Source organism: Phanerochaete carnosa (genome assembly GCF_000300595.1).
Source record: "Phanerochaete carnosa HHB-10118-sp unplaced genomic scaffold PHACAscaffold_9, whole genome shotgun sequence".
In the NCBI taxonomy this organism is placed as follows: domain Eukaryota; kingdom Fungi; phylum Basidiomycota; class Agaricomycetes; order Polyporales; family Phanerochaetaceae; genus Phanerochaete; species Phanerochaete carnosa.
In genome coordinates, this window is record NW_006767636.1 from 2181646 (window position 1) to 2196226 (window position 14581).

Genomic DNA, 14581 nt, shown 5'->3' on the forward strand with positions numbered 1-14581 from the left:
AGCTGTGCTACAAATTATTGATGATGTGATTGTCAATAAACATTTTGTTCTCCGATATGGTGTAGTGGCTAACATTATCGCCTCTCACGCGATAGCCCGGGGTTCGATTCCCCGTGTCGGAATTGCTTTTGCCTCTCACCGCTGAATTAGCTGACTAAGCAGCTGCAAGCGCAAACCCAAGAAGCTTCAGGTCATTACTGGCGTCTACTCACTTCTCTTCGTGCACCACTTCCCTCAGTGCTCGTCGAAATGCAGGCAGGCGGGCAGACCCCAGTTTTCGTCATGAGTATGTGTTTTGTCTTGCGTATGAACTCATTTGGTCAAACTACGTACGTATAGACACGACGCCCGAGCGGCAGTCTGGGCGCAAGGCTCAGATTTCTAACATTACTGCTGCAAAAGTATGGTCTCGTCAATCTGCTATAACGCGTATATCTGAAGTTCACATGGTTCTTAGACAGTCGCGGACGTTATCCGAACATGTCTGGGTCCGAAAGCGATGCTGAAAATGATTCTCGACCCGATGGGTGGTATCTTGTACGTCCGCGTCGCATGGATCATGCGCGTGTGCTGACGGCATTCTCCAGACTGACCAACGATGGGAATGCGATTCTGCGAGAAATAGATGTTGCACATCCTGCAGCGAAGAACATGATTGAGTTGAGTCGGACACAAGACGAGGAGTGCGGTGACGGTACGACGAGTGTCATCATCCTAGGTGCGTGTTCTACTATTCTAGTGCTGGTAAATCCTTACAGCCATCCATAAGCCGGCGATATCCTTGCGCAATCGCTTGCACAGCTGGAACGTGACATCCACCCTGTGGTCATCATCTCCGCATACAACAAGGCGCTGAAGGAGGCCCTCGAGATCGTCCAGCAAATCTCAATACCCATTGATACGTCCAACGATGAGGCCATGCTGTCGCTCATCAAAACATCAATTGGAACCAAGTTCGTCTCGCGGTGGTCCGACCTGATGTGCAAGCTCGCGCTGCAGGCCGTTCGGACGGTCGCGCTCGACGAAGATGGCGTCAAGTCGGTCGACATCAAGCGGTATGCGCGCGTGGAAAAGATCCCCGGCAGCGAGATCGAGGAGAGCCGCGTCTTGTCAGGAGTTATGCTCAACAAGGACATCACCCACCCCAAGATGCGCAGACGCATCGTGAACCCACGGATCGTGCTCCTCGACTGCCCACTCGAGTACAAGAAGGGCGAGTCGCAGACAAACATTGAGATCTCGAAGGAGGCGGATTGGGCACGCATTCAGGAGCTCGAGGAGGAGCAGGTGAAATCGATGGTGGACCGTATCCTGGAGTTCAAGCCGGATCTGGTTATCACGGAGAAGGGCGTCTCAGGTGTGTGTATATACGGCTTCTTCGTCGCAGACTTCGTGACCCGTCATGTACAAAGATTACGCTCAGCATTTCCTGCACAAGGCGAATATCTCTGCCATCCGTCGTGTACGCAAGTCGGATAATAACCGCATCGCGCGCGCCGTCGGCGCGACGATCGTCAATCGCCTCGAGGACCTGCGCGAATCTGACATCGGCACAAAATGTGGTCTCTTCAACACCGAAAAGATCGGCGACGAGTGCGTCTGTCCTCATCGTATTCTTTGTCTGCGTGCTGAGCTTTACACAGGTACTTCACCTTCCTGACTGAGTGCACAACACCCAAGGCGTGTACAATTCTCCTGCGCGGCCCGTCAAAAGACATCCTGAACGAGATCGACCGGAACCTTGCAGATGCGATGTCTGTCGCGCGTAACGTGTTCTTCAACCCGATTCTTGCACCCGGCGGTGGCGCGACTGAGATGGCAGTCAGCGTCGGCCTGCACGTCAAGGCGCGCAGCATCCAAGGCGTCGAGGGCTGGCCGTTCCGTGCTGTCGCGGACGCGATGGAGGTCATTCCACGCACGCTTGTACAGAACAGCGGCGGGAACGCCATCCGAGTGCTAACCGAGCTGAGGGTGCGTAGCTCTCGGCTGTTTGAGTTTCTAGCTCGCTGAATTGGGCTCTGCAGGCTAAGCACGCGAACGGCGAGCATTCGTGGGGCATCAACGGTGAGACGGGCAAGATCGTCGACATGAAGGAGTACGGCCTCTACGAGTCTGCGAGCGTCAAGGTGCGTCTGCTCTCCTCTCACTGCGAGACGCGCCCTGCTGACGTGTGCTCCCAGATTCAAACCTTCAAAACCGCCATCGAGGCGGCGAGAGTGCTCCTCCGCGTAGACGACGTCGTGCAGGCGACAAGGAAGGATCGCGAGCAGGGTGGCGGCGCTGCGCCTGTTCCGGAAGAGATGCAAGAGTAAAACAAACTTAGACGTAATGTAATCAAAGGGGCGATGCTTCTGTGCATCTTTGCACATACGAACTTTACGAAATCAACGCTGCTGCCGCTGAGAGCAGTGTCTTGCTTGGAAAGGACGCGTCTACCACTGGGAGGGAGAGGAGATTCACTCCATTGGAGTCTCTTCAAAGCTTACCGTGTCAGCTGTGAAATTGGTCGTCTTCAAGGTGATCTGCCGGGTGCCGTAGGGTGACGCAAAGCTCTGGCTGTGTTAACCTTCAGGGAAAGCGGAAGGGTCACGTGAAGACTCGATGCCGCAAGGCCGCGCAAGTCGCGGCGCGGCTTTCTCACTCTCCTCTCACCTCACGGCACTGCGAGAACGCAATGTCTTTCTCGAATTTGCGTCAGGTTCAAGTGCTTAGTCATCCGAACTATGTACGGTGCGATCGGCATGCTCTTGCTATGCGACGGTGCTGGGCCAGATAACGAGGCCGCGTTGTTTCGAACTTCGAAGTGATCAGTGCTTTCACCCACGGAGCTTTCCTTCGTGCTTGTGAGCTGACTATCTACGAACAGATATCTAAAATCCTCTTGTATCCCTGGCATGTTGTCCATTTCGGGAGGATATCTGCTGCTCTGCGGCGATATCGTGAGTATCTTGCAGCAGGCCCTAAGCGCGCAGTTAACCAATTCTGCACCAGCGCACGTAATAGCACCTTGCTACCGGTATAGCGTCCTTGGCACAATAATAAACATCGTTGATATCCTGTTGTACTGTGAAAGGCAGGTATGCTGGCAGTCCGAGTTGAAACTGATAATTTATAGTACTTGCAGGCACTGCGACTAATTACTCACGGTCGTGTAGAATATTCCGCAATGCTGGAAGGAGTCGATGCTGACAAAGTAGTCTTTGAGAGCGGCGTCGCCGGCACATTCTTGGACTGAAGTTCTCACTATAAGAGCGGCAGTCGCACAACGGTAGCCCGCATTCCCGTTCATTCCTCAACTAGACGATATTCCACTCACCTATCACCTATCCTTCTCGCATCACAATTATGTCTCTTCCCCTCGCAGGCAAAGTGGCTGTCATCACTGGCTCTTCTCGTGGCATCGGCGCGGCAATTGCGAAGCGGCTCGCCGCAGACGGCGCGTCCGTGGTCATCAACTACGTCAACTCTGCGGATGCTGCGCAGATGCTCGCGGATGAGATCAACAAGGAGGGCAAGGGCTCCGCAATCATTGTCCAAGGAGACATGTCCTCGCTCGCGGAGGGAAACCGGGTTGTTGAGAGGAGCGCGGAGCACTTCGGCAAGATCGACATTCTCGTGCTGAATGCGGTACATACGATCCTCCAGACGCTGGAGGACATCACCGAAGAGGAGTTTGATAAGCACTTCACAGTCAATGTCAAGGTTCCTCTCTTCCAGGTTCAGACGGCATGCAAGTACATGAAAGCGGGTACGTTCAGGCGGTTTTGGACACAGTCTCAGCGACTGACCATGGCTTTGTTCCTCAGGTGGTCGCGTGATCCTCGTGTCCTCCAACTTGACGAAGAACTCAAATGTTGGGCCGCATATGTTACTGTACGCTGGGACGAAGGGTGCGGTGCAGCAGTTCAGTCGCGTGCTCGCCAAGGACCTTGGAGCCAAGGGTATCACTGTCAATACTGTCTCTCCTGGACCTACCGCGACCCCGGCATTCTTCAGAACGCTCAGCCAAGATGTCATCGACCGTCTCGCTGAGAATCACCCCGCGAAGCGCATCGCCCAGCCGGAGGAAATTGCGCCCATGGTCGCTTTTTTGGCTCGGGACGAAGCCAATTGGGTAAACGGCCAGAACATATATGTTAACAACGTGAGTCACGAACTATGCTGCTCGACGTTTGGAGAGTTACTAATAAAATACTCACTAGGGCACTGCGGTATGAGATGCAGGCAGAGGAGAAGTAACCAGAAATATATTACAGCATGAATGCAAAAGTTTTCGAAAGACTCCCTACACTTGTCACAGACCGTCTAAGCACCCTCTTCCATTGACGTGACCGATCATGCGCTGAGAGCTGCAGCGATACCGTCGAACGCGGGCTTCTTGACGAAGTTCTGTTATGTGAGTCCTCAGGTCAGTGTATGCCTCGGAACCGCGAGCCAGAAGACGTACCTCGTCCCAAGGGCAAGCAGCGCCCTGGCCAGAGAAGGTCGAGGGGACCCATGAGTACTTGTCAGTCCAGTCCCAGACGGTGATACCGACGCAGGACTCGACGCTCATGCAGGCGGTGATGACGCTGTTGTAGTCGGTCTTCTGCTGTGCGAGCAGCGCCGGCGTCTCCGGGAGCGTCATGCGGATGTCGAGCTCAGTGAGGGCGACCTCGACGCCCTGGGCAGCAAAGGTCGACAGTTGCGTCTGCAGGCCCGAGCCACTGACCTCGCCGACGATAAAGTGGCACTGGAAGCCGACACCGTCGAGGGGCACGCCCGCGGACTTGAGTGACTCGACGAGGCTTAGCAGCGCCGTCGCCTTCGGGCCCGCGAACTCAATGTTGTACTCGTTGATGTACAGCTTCGCGTTCGGGTCCGCCTGGCTCGCAGCCTCGAGCGCGATCTGGGGGTAGGACGTGCCGAGCGTGTTGAAGAAGACATCCGTGCGCCAGGTGCCGTCGTCGTTGAACGGCTCGTTCACAACGTCCCAGGCGTAGACCTGACCCTTGTAGTGGCCAACGAGAGTAGAGCAGTGGTTCTGGATGACTGAGGTGAGTTGTGCCACAGTGAATGTTCCGTCGGACACCCAGCTGGGGAGCTGGTTGTACCAAACGCAGTTATGTCCTGTCACGGTTGGCACTTATAAGTCTGTCTGTCTTCCATTGAGAGAACGTTAGGGACGTACCACGAAGGAGCATGGCGTTTGTCATGGCGAGGTCGGCGATCTGATCACCTTCGGTGAATGTGAACACGCCCTGCTCAGGCTCGATAGCATCCTTAGGACAATATCTCGGTAAGTCCACAAGCTGTGATAACAACAGCAGACCGGATACTGACCCATTTCATGCTGTTAGCAGGCGTGATCTGGCCGAATTGGGTGTTGTCATCGAGGATTGCGGTGTAGCCAGTGTCTGTTAGCTCAGGGTTGTCGGTGGCGGTACCGAAGTACAGCTTGCTAGCAGCCTTAGCGAGCGTGTTGAGCTTAGCAGTTGAGGTTCCAGTCGGGAGGCTGCCGCTAGAGGTGCCACTGGGGGCAGCACCGCCAGGTGACGAAGGAGCAACTGACGCAGCCTACAACACCACTTAGTCAGCTTACTCGTGAACGTGTCGCCGCCGCGAGTACGTACGCCTGGGAGACACTGCGAATAGTAAGGGTTAGACTCGACGCAGGTCGTGCCCGAAACACAAGCGGTAGCGCCAGTCCAGCCGATACCACCGCCTAATTCATGCACCGGTGGGTCAATAGCAACTATGCATGAGCAGAGAGGACTTACATTGACCCCACTCTGCGGCCTGTGCTGCCGCGAGCGGAATAAGGGCTGTGAGTGTTGCGAGGGAGGCGGAGAGCTTGACCATCTCTGTGACCTTTTTTTGGAGGTGAGCGTAAGTTTCACTGCTGGAGACGAGAGCGTCGCAGCTCGCCTTAAGTAGTCACTGCGCTTGACATTAACCCTCGTTATGGGAGCATTTTCGCAGAAATCCTGAAGGCATGTTTGGCGGTGACCTGGACATGTGAGGCTCGGAGCTCTTCGATTTCGCTCCGTGGGCTGAAGGTTGATCTTCAAAATGGTGCCTGACAGCATGCGATCCCGAGCTTGGTCCTTGGTGGCCAGCGCGTATGCCCTGGCGGTCGGCAATACTATGTGGTCGGAGGAACAGGAATGCGCGACCCGTGCTGGCTGTCGTCGGGAGCATTCGCAAAAACTGTTTGCAGGGAAATTTTCGGCATGTGAGTGATCTACTCCTTCGGTTTGTCCTGGTGACAACAGAGAACAGACCATAAACCGCGTGACAAAGTAGTCGCATGAGCACTCCTTCGGCACTGAGAGTCTATAAATAGCTCCACGAAGCTTCTCTGCAAGCGATAGAAGGGATTTACGTGCCGGCCAGCTGAAGACCTTTGGCCGTGTCGACGTGTGCAAAGGTGAAGCCGACCACGGGTTGGGAGGGTTGACAACGACGGTCCTGCACAGTAACTGTGATGGAACCCTGCGGAAGAGCCGACGGTCAGATGGCTCGTATATATTTCACACCGTCGTTTACTGTGAGAGATACAAGCCATATTCAGCGGAATCTGGGTATTTTCTTCCCACTTCGTACCCGCGCTTTCTCGTGACTCGATCATAGGCATCATCAATGTCAAGTTCGAATTTGAGTGCTGTACGCTACAGACTGACAAATGTACTACGTTGTATCACGGAGAGCCGTGCGCGTTCTTACGTTTAATGATATCTGCGGCTTCACAGAGCATTAATACGTCTCCTTCCTCTCGTGACCACATGCTTACCTTGTTCGGCTATGGCATAGACGGTTGCTATCGTGACAAGTCAGTCTCTGCTTGTTTTTGAAGTCAGGGAGTCGCACCTTGACTATGTCCAGTGAAATTCAAGGGCACGATAGATAGATCTACCACGCGAAGGTTGGCCGTGCCATACACCTGCCCACCGTCAGCTACATCGCAGGAACGCGGGATAAGGAAAAAACGCTAGAGACCTTAAGGTGATGATTTACAACGCCCCCTTTGTCTCGGGGCGTCATCGAGCATGTACCGCAAGAATCTATCCAGTTCTTATCAATGATGACATATACAAGCTTGGAAAGCATCAGACTAACGCCAAGTTGTCGTAAAAACCTTCTTCATATACTCTAGAAATACAGTAAGCCACCTGCTTCACGTCACCGAATGTGAATCCTACCAAGAAGTTGTTCATCCGACACCACTTCAGGCCCTGGCATAAATTCGCGTTCTTGACGCCGTGCATATCGTGTATATCAGCATGTCTCCGCTGTCTGAGCGCGCGCTCTCCCGACGTACCAACCATGTCCTTTAGAGGAGCCGTCTCTAAAGGCAGCTTTCGCAGCAGTTTGACTGTGTCGAGAAGAATATCCTGATCTGCAAAGCGTCAGCTGGCAATGGGAGCGGCGATACCAGGTGCAAGGGCTGCACTTACCCACGTCATGCTCGAAATATTTTGGATCAATCTCTGGGTCATTCATAGGATCAGGCGACACAACGTGCTGAATGGGATGCATTAACGATCTCCGGGTCAAGAGCACAAGCTGCAAACTTACCACAGTGCCCCGGGAAAAGCACGTGTTTGAACCTGCCGTCGCGCTCAGGTACTTTCGCCCTTTGATAAATCCCGCTGAGTATACTGCTTCAGTATGTGTTATACCGCAAGCCCCATATGTACACCTACGTATGCCACCATAAAACATGCCCGGCATCCCGATGAATTCGCAGACGGGACTAACACTGCTTGATCCGGGTCTTATTCGCTCTAGCTGGATCTTGTACTGCTCGAGTAGCCCAGCGGGCGCAGATTCCACGTCTAGCTGGGTGACAGCTGCTTTTGCTTTGGCATAGATCTCGGCCGCACGCGGGCTCACAGTGCTGACTGGCAAGAAGCAGAGATTTGCGTTGCCCATCGTAAATGCGCCTTCCTTCGCTTTGCTGGATGGTCCGAGTTAGCAAAGGAGACAAACGCAACACCAGTGCAATGCACATACTATAGCTCCAGCTGCTCCAACATGGTTTCTTCGTCACGCAGACCGTCGAAAGTCGGAAAATCGTAGCCTTCTTTTAGCACTTATTCATGCACACCTGCGTTAGCTAATGCTGGTATGCTTTGTTACCGGATTCACGTACGAAAGTACATGCTGACCATGGTGTGCTCTTGCAAGTTCTCTCCCACGCCAGGCAAATTGACTTTCGTCTGTACCCTGGCGCTTTCAAGAATTTCTCTCCTGCCGATACCGGAGAGCTCCAGGATCTGAGGAGACTTGATGGTTCTGAACATACTCAACGAGTTTAATGGCTCTAAGATATCATGCGAGGAAAGACCTACCCAGCAGAGATGATCACTTCCCGCACCGAATGGGCGACGTAAGATTGCCCTCCATAAACAAATTCGACGCCGGTAGCTACCAGGTTCTGGTCGTGATCTGATCCGCTGAAGACGACTTTGCTTGCTAAGGCTTGCGTGAGTATGGTGAGATTGGCGCGGTCTTTGACCGGCATGTAGTATGCCTGTCGAACAGGTCCGTTATAACTAGAGGAACGAGCTGCAAAACGATATAGCCCACCGTGGCAGCGCTGGACCTGGTCGCCGTGCGGCAGTCGTGGCTGTTCAGAGGTACAAAGTACCCCGTCAGCTTCAGGTTACAATAAGTTTTGGCAAGGGCAGCGAAAGCAATTAAAGTACGCACATCACCGCCATACTTCGAGGTCCTGTGAGAAAGAGGTCAGGGAGTAACTACTGTGGACTTACTGGCTGAGGCGCTTCAGGTAAACCCGCATTCTCAAACATCTGGAGCGCCTATGTCAGCCCGTACTTCCATCAACGTGCTGTCGGGCATGTGACTCGCCTCTTTGATGTTCTGGGCGAATTCGCTTATGGTCTTTGGGTACGAGATCGGATGAACCCCTACAGAACCCGTAACATGTTAATGACGCAGTACTGCATGACTAAAGGATAATAACAACCGTCTCGTCCTACAACTCCTTCGTAAAGCGGCAAGTTAAACTTCATTCTCTGGTCTTCCGGAGGTGCAATAAAGCTAACACGAAGCGTCCATGTCATCTAGCGCAGGCGACATCTAATCAGAGACGTACTTTTCCACTTTCGCCGAATACTTCTGATAGCTCTCCCAGTTCCAGCCCGGGTTTCCAAGGCGTTCGATGTCTGAGGGCAGAGATGAGCTTACGGCTACTTTGGTATGCAAAAAGAGGAGTACCGTTTATTTCTTCGGCTGATGGTTTGGTCCACACCATGAAGTTGATTGTAGACGAACCGCCGAGACCTTTGCCTCTGGCATGATAACTCAGGCTGTTGATATGTAGAAAACAAGGACTGCTGGAGACGTACCTCGCCCATGGCATTACTTTGTCGGCAAAGAGCCTTTGCTTAGTCTATGCCGATTGTCAGAGATCACCGATTACGCAAAGAGGCAGCAAAATAGAGCTTACAGTAACATGTCCCCAGTCGTAGAGCGTGTTCCCAAAATGTCTCGAGAACTTCGCCGGAGTTACTAATGTCCCAGGTATAAGTTATAGAATGGACTAGGACGCGAAGAACTGACATAGCTCCGGATCCTCAAGGTTCGCATTGCCAGCTTCTAATACCAAAACTGTGATGGCGGGATCCTCAGATAGGCGGGCTGCTAACGTCAAACCGGCAGATCCTGCACCTGTGCGGTATTAGTCAGAACATCCAGATGCAGCATCGGCAGTGCCGCAGGGGGCATACCAATGATAATGTAATCGAAAGCCTTATTCGCCACGTCTTGCAAGTTAGCTATGGACATAATGAATATCCCGCCCGAAGGTAGTGAAGACAGCAAATAGTCGAGAGGAAGCTTCGTAGGACTCCATAACTCGGATATATATGTTCGTCCCAGGTCTCCGGACTGACTACTGAAACATCGGTATGCGTCCGAGGGATAGCGCCAGCGCCTAGCTGAGACAAAGTTTGGCGCACAAAAACACTTTTTTAGCTCCGACTACAACGGCTGCCAAGAATAGCTAGCGTACAGCACTGAGATCTACTGAGATTTGAGACACTTTATTTGTTTCGCCTATTTTATGTGCTAACCTCGTCCTGCGAGCTGCACTCCTCGGCGAAAGAAACCCTGACACCGAGTACCTAGTAGACACCTGGCAGCAGACGGTAAGGCGTGCGGCTCGCCCACGCCAGCCACTTGTCCTTGAACTCCTCCTTGAGCGCCGCATCCTCCTTCAGCACCCGAAGGTGAGCCGTCAGGCCCATATACGCGATGAAAACGAGCTGACACATGCCCACGACAAGGCCGAGAGGGTTCTTCCAAAGGCCGAGCTCAGAGTAGAGCGAGCCGGGGCCAAGCTGGCTGACTGCGACGCCAAGCATGTAGATATAAGCACCTGTATAGCTGGGGTGCCGGACGATGGCGTACGGCCCGCTTGTCACGAGCTGATGGTTCTTCCGGATGGAAAGCTGGAAGGTGAAGTAGCGGCCGAGGTATCTATAGGAGACGACGCGAATGAGGGCACCCAGGGCCATGAGAAGGGTACCGACGACGAACGCCGGAGAAATGGAGAGGGGGTCGACGTTCACGGATAGCCAGTCGTGTCTCATCTGGGCGATGGGTACTCCCACGGAGGATAGGATAGTAAGGAAATAGATGACATTGACAGTGTAGATGGTGTACTGCGGGGTGGTGGTGTAGGTAGCGTAAGTTGTCAGCGGCGACTGAGACGACTTGGAAGACTAACCTTTGTCACCGACGCCGCGTGCAAGGCAGTGAAGCACTTCTCTCCGATTTTTGAGGCTGTCTGTGCTTCATACTTCGCTCGCTCTTCCACCTCAGGAGTGGCATTGGGGGATGTGAGGGAGTGGTGGCTGGAAATGGAGCTAACGACGAGGAGGATAACCCTCGAGCAGAGTGCGATGTCCATGGTAGCGAGTTGTGATCTTCTCTCAGGAGTGCCATCCTCTGCTGTCTTATGTAGTGGCCACGGCAGCCTCTGCGCTCAAGCGTTCATGACCGATCCCCTAGAATGGTTGTTGAACCGCGCGCACCTCGGAGTGACCGAGCGATGAGACATCTACACCGTGACAAGCGCCAGAAGCATTGAATGTTTATGAGACATTTGTAGTAAGAGGTGTGATACGGTGCACTACCTGCCTGGGTTCTCGCAGGCCGTTTAGAGTCTTAGGTTCTGGCTCGCTCCCGTTCGGTCCCGGCTCCGGTGGCGGCCGGTGGGTCTGGCTTTGCGGGCGAGGCTATGGAGTACGGACAGTCAGAGGGACACCAGTTCGCCCCCATGCGAACTGCGAATGGATTTGTGTCACACTGGTGCCTTGTGACGATCGCTTAATCCATGGAGGAGGAAGAAGTTTACTCAGCGTGTGGAAGCAGCCTAGTTGCCCACCGAGCGACGTAAATCAGCACACGACAAATGCGAGCAGGGTATCAGCATGGTCAGCCTAGTCTTCTATCTCTCCGGTTTGTTGGTCTTGAGATGGTCTTCGATGCCCGCCCATCCATTGGTGCCACGCCCCTGCGTGACATCCGCAGGCAGAACACAGCATCGATGGGGACACGTGCGTTGGCCGACAATATTGATATGCCGAACACCACCAAGGCTGCACAGATGGCTTTCTATGGTAACCGTTAGTGTGCTTGGACGCGTGCATCACGAATGATATAGTGTACAAGGTCGATCATACTCATACTTCCAGAAGCTTCAGGCTTTAGTTTCAGGGGCATACAACCGGGGGTGCACCAACAAAGTGCACGGCACTGGCATTCTTCAAATTCACAAATGTAATCCGCACCTCGGGCAAAGATTTACACGGTAAGGGCAAAGCGGAAGGAGACACGGCAAACAACATACCGCACGCCGAAAGCTTCCCGAGATACCCCGACGTACGCTTTCCTTCGTGGCGTTTGATACGTCAAAGGCCATCAAAGCGAGTTAGACGAATGAAACTTTGGGTTCGCGACTGTCTTCAGTCTGCTGAGAAGGGTCTGAAGCCCTTGTAGTCACGTTATGCATATATGCATCGAACTGCTCTGCCCAGGCAGATACTTGAAATAAAGAATCTGAACGGCACAGGATTCATGCGAACATGCGCAGCTCGAAGCGATCATGATAGTCACATTCGTGGTATACTCGAAGCGGAGTTCAATCATCTGGTCGCGGAGGCTGACCTGTGATATGCAAGAAGTTTGTGACGTACGAACTGTAAATTTGCGACCCGCACCCTGCCTCGCGAAGTCTTGAGTTACCGTGATGAGGATGGACGCTAAGGTAGAGGTCACAGGAACGGGCACCCCTTATGTAAGCAGACGCCGGCCGACAGTGACGGCCTTAATGGCGACGGGCGCACACCTCCCTTGGTAAAACTGCTCAGTAGGAAATGTCAGAAGAGGCTCTGGCCATAATTCCTATTCAGCAGAATCTTTGAACATGGCGTTTTCATTGAGCTATTAGGGAAAAAGTGATCTCAGCGGAAAACACATTTTTCAGCCAAACCAGCCAAATTCGAATTTTGCGCAAGCGCCTTGGTCACGTGATCTGCCACGCGAGAGCGCTGATGCGTACAAGCTCCATATTGGGTAAAATCCCGCCTGCTCATTGGCGCTTAGTTTCTGCCCCTTGGGAATTGGCCTCGAGTGACTTCTCTGAATGAAGTGGCAAATGTAAAATCAAAACCAGGTTATATATACACTAATGCAGCCTGCTGAGACATTTCTCAGCCTCCCCTCGACCTTAAACTTGGTACGGGCAAGCGAAATCCCTCGGATTTTGCGCCTCCCACGATCACGTGATGGAGCTTACGTAAGAGTGCCCGTTCCTGGCGACCCCTACCTTAAAAGGAAGGAGAGCCAGGCAGCGGCTTGCTTACGTGAGCAACAAGCGCGCTTTACGCGAACGCAAAAGTTGATGCGTCCAAGACAGCGTGCACAAACGGCGCGTTGACTCGAACTATACCCCTCATTCTACCTTGCCAGCACATGCGCATCGGTTACTGTCGATTATCACATAACCGCACTTCAAAGAGGTGTTGTGGCTGGGCACACCGGTGGCGTGACGAGGTGGTGGACTGGGCCGTAGATAGTACCTTTCACGCACTTATCTACCTATAATTTTCTCGCAGAGATGGAAGAACAGTCTCCAAAAGCTCGCACGAAGCAAACCGCACGCAAGTCAACGGGGTTGACGGCCCCAAGAAAGTCTCTCGCTAGCCGCTCACGTCCAGCCGTCGCTCCCACCCCACTAAAGCGAACGGCAGACGCTGCTTTAGGAGGACCGGCGGATCCGTCAAATGGAGCCCTGAAAAAGAAGAAGGCTTCGCGAAAAGAAGCGAAAGCACCTCAGGTGAACAGCGGCACGGGTTCCCAAGTAGCGGTTGGACCTGGCCAGCAAACGTGGCCTTTATTTGGCGGTAACGAACCTTCACAGAGTTCGTCGGTCATTGAATTCATGTTCAGCTTGCTTATGGCAATCGATGTAGGCAGCAACGGTGCTCCTGGCCTTTATCCCGGCCTTATCTCTCTGAAGCAGTTCTGCGATCTTGCGCAGACCACCAACGACGCCACCCAATCGCATCTGCAGCTGCTCGGTCAGCGCATCCAGGAGCTTCATGCCGAGTACGAAGCGAGTCGCGCAGAGGTTATCGAGTTGCGGAGTGAGGTGGAGAGGCTACGCCAAAGAAATGAGCAGCTGTACTCGGAGAACGTTGCTCTGCGGCAACAGACATGGGGATCTGGTGGGACTTGAAGCTTGACCGGCCATGCTATTCTGAGTGCGCCTACCGTGTTGTCCGGAGGGCATTGAATATTAAAACTCGCGGATTGAACCCAGACGCCTAACGTTTCCCATATATAACGTATCGTTCTGCAACAGTTCCTGAAACATCCTCTGTGCTTAAGTCGTCTTCCTGTTGCATGTTATCGTTGATATATCCCCCAGCATGTTAGCATTGCATCTGTTGTCTCATGATTAACCTTTAATGTTGTAATATTCGAGGCGCCCGCCGCGCTGATCCGTCGGACGCGCATCAGCCGCGCCGCCCCAAGACACCGATACAACGCGCTTTGGCGGTCTTTTTTTCCAAGTTATCGCATGCCCGTTTTAGACATGGCGAGTGCTCTCGGCTCTGGTGCCTGTTCACTCCCATGTTTCCTCCAGTCTCAGCTTCCTAACGAACATTTTATTTAATTGAGTATATTTGGAAGTAGATAAGCTATATAAGAACGTGTAGTATTATTCTTGGAACTTATCCTTGATTAAGTACTCGTGAATCCTCCACCTGCGCGAATTCTCTCGCAACATTTTAAAGAGGATAAACGACAATTTTTTGCTCTCAAGGAGCCGTGCCTTGTGCCACAGCAAAGATGGACTGCAGTGGTGCTGCGCGGCGATGCGCAAGAGCGGTAAGTCACATCAAGGTGTTACGTCAGCAGCAAGCGTCAGCAGTAGGACGTCTCAGGCTACCGTCTAGCCAACTACCAACGACTTCCGTTTTATCAAATCTACTCTGAGTCTGACTCTTCTGGCCTCACAAGCATGGCGACAGTAGTACAGATTTATCTTTTATACTCATTACGC

The 14581-nt window shown here is 53.0% G+C and overlaps 5 protein-coding genes and 1 non-coding gene across 6 annotated transcripts; 3 read left to right on the top strand and 3 right to left on the bottom strand.

Annotated features, from left to right (window-relative positions):
- The first annotated feature begins 50 nt into the window (after window positions 1–50).
- PHACADRAFT_t130 lies at window positions 51–122 on the top strand. The gene has a single exon. It is a non-coding gene; the product is annotated as a tRNA-Glu (tRNA).
- A 117-nt stretch (window positions 123–239) lies between these two features.
- Window positions 240–2340, top strand: PHACADRAFT_262691 (uncharacterized protein). Its single transcript, XM_007399898.1, has 9 exons — window positions 240–286; window positions 340–401; window positions 458–537; window positions 588–718; window positions 770–1357; window positions 1413–1593; window positions 1644–1971; window positions 2025–2126; window positions 2181–2340. The coding sequence occupies exons 1-9, from the start codon at window positions 250–252 to the stop codon at window positions 2310–2312; spliced, it is 1641 nt and encodes a 546-aa protein (XP_007399960.1). The 5' UTR covers window positions 240–249; the 3' UTR covers window positions 2313–2340.
- Window positions 2341–2692: 352 nt separating this feature from the next.
- PHACADRAFT_262694 (glycoside hydrolase family 10 protein) lies at window positions 2693–6029 on the bottom strand. Its single transcript, XM_007399899.1, has 11 exons — window positions 5908–6029; window positions 5760–5850; window positions 5613–5704; window positions 5323–5556; window positions 5171–5261; window positions 4448–5109; window positions 4203–4389; window positions 3807–4144; window positions 3123–3748; window positions 2992–3071; window positions 2693–2939 (listed from the first exon to the last, which is right to left on the bottom strand). Exons 2-7 carry the CDS (start codon window positions 5839–5841, stop codon window positions 4336–4338), a joined length of 1215 nt encoding a protein of 404 aa, XP_007399961.1. The 5' UTR covers window positions 5842–5850; window positions 5908–6029; the 3' UTR covers window positions 2693–2939; window positions 2992–3071; window positions 3123–3748; window positions 3807–4144; window positions 4203–4335.
- An 802-nt stretch (window positions 6030–6831) lies between these two features.
- On the bottom strand, window positions 6832–9933 carry PHACADRAFT_128404 (uncharacterized protein). The gene is made up of 19 exons (XM_007399900.1): window positions 9735–9933; window positions 9568–9675; window positions 9455–9516; window positions 9354–9397; window positions 9223–9296; window positions 9101–9194; window positions 8922–9045; window positions 8757–8795; window positions 8695–8706; window positions 8572–8640; window positions 8334–8515; window positions 8135–8277; window positions 7996–8074; window positions 7558–7939; window positions 7437–7503; window positions 7301–7378; window positions 7166–7232; window positions 6979–7117; window positions 6832–6922 (listed from the first exon to the last, which is right to left on the bottom strand). Exons 1-19 carry the CDS (start codon window positions 9790–9792, stop codon window positions 6836–6838), a joined length of 1908 nt encoding a protein of 635 aa, XP_007399962.1. The 5' UTR covers window positions 9793–9933; the 3' UTR covers window positions 6832–6835.
- A 94-nt stretch (window positions 9934–10027) lies between these two features.
- Window positions 10028–10639, bottom strand: PHACADRAFT_262698 (uncharacterized protein). The gene has a single exon (XM_007399901.1). The coding sequence runs from the start codon at window positions 10596–10598 to the stop codon at window positions 10131–10133; it is 468 nt and encodes a 155-aa protein (XP_007399963.1). The 5' UTR covers window positions 10599–10639; the 3' UTR covers window positions 10028–10130.
- A 2259-nt stretch (window positions 10640–12898) lies between these two features.
- Window positions 12899–14101, top strand: PHACADRAFT_262699 (uncharacterized protein). The gene has a single exon (XM_007399902.1). The coding sequence runs from the start codon at window positions 13469–13471 to the stop codon at window positions 13748–13750; it is 282 nt and encodes a 93-aa protein (XP_007399964.1). The 5' UTR covers window positions 12899–13468; the 3' UTR covers window positions 13751–14101.
- The last annotated feature ends 480 nt before the right edge of the window (window positions 14102–14581 follow it).

Excerpts from the sequence above, each read along its gene's own strand:
- PHACADRAFT_262691 (XM_007399898.1), top strand. The coding sequence starts at position 250 with ATGCAGGCAGGCGGGCAGACCCCAGTTTTCGTCATGA. Across the intron at positions 719-769 it reads GACGAGTGTCATCATCCTAG|CCGGCGATATCCTTGCGCAA; the intron begins GTGCGTGTTCTA and ends GCCATCCATAAG. Across the intron at positions 1,594-1,643 it reads ACCGAAAAGATCGGCGACGA|GTACTTCACCTTCCTGACTG; the intron begins GTGCGTCTGTCC and ends AGCTTTACACAG.
- PHACADRAFT_262694 (XM_007399899.1), bottom strand. The coding sequence starts at position 5,841 with ATGGTCAAGCTCTCCGCCTCCCTCGCAACACTCACAGCCCTTATTCCG. Across the intron at positions 5,262-5,322 it reads CTGCTAACAGCATGAAATGG|GATGCTATCGAGCCTGAGCA; the intron begins GTCAGTATCCGG and ends TATTGTCCTAAG. Across the intron at positions 5,110-5,170 it reads AAACGCCATGCTCCTTCGTG|GACATAACTGCGTTTGGTAC; the intron begins GTACGTCCCTAA and ends CAACCGTGACAG.
- PHACADRAFT_128404 (XM_007399900.1), bottom strand. The coding sequence starts at position 9,792 with ATGTCCATAGCTAACTTGCAAGACGTGGCGAATAAGGCTTTCGATTAC. Across the intron at positions 8,796-8,921 it reads GCGTCATTAACATGTTACGG|ATGTTTGAGAATGCGGGTTT; the intron begins GTTCTGTAGGGG and ends TAGGCGCTCCAG. Across the intron at positions 7,233-7,300 it reads TCCTCTAAAGGACATGGTTG|AACGCGAATTTATGCCAGGG; the intron begins GTACGTCGGGAG and ends CACGGCGTCAAG.
- PHACADRAFT_262698 (XM_007399901.1), bottom strand. The coding sequence starts at position 10,598 with ATGAGACACGACTGGCTATCCGTGAACGTCGACCCCCTCTCCATTTCT.
- PHACADRAFT_262699 (XM_007399902.1), top strand. The coding sequence starts at position 13,469 with ATGGCAATCGATGTAGGCAGCAACGGTGCTCCTGGCCTTTATCCCGGC.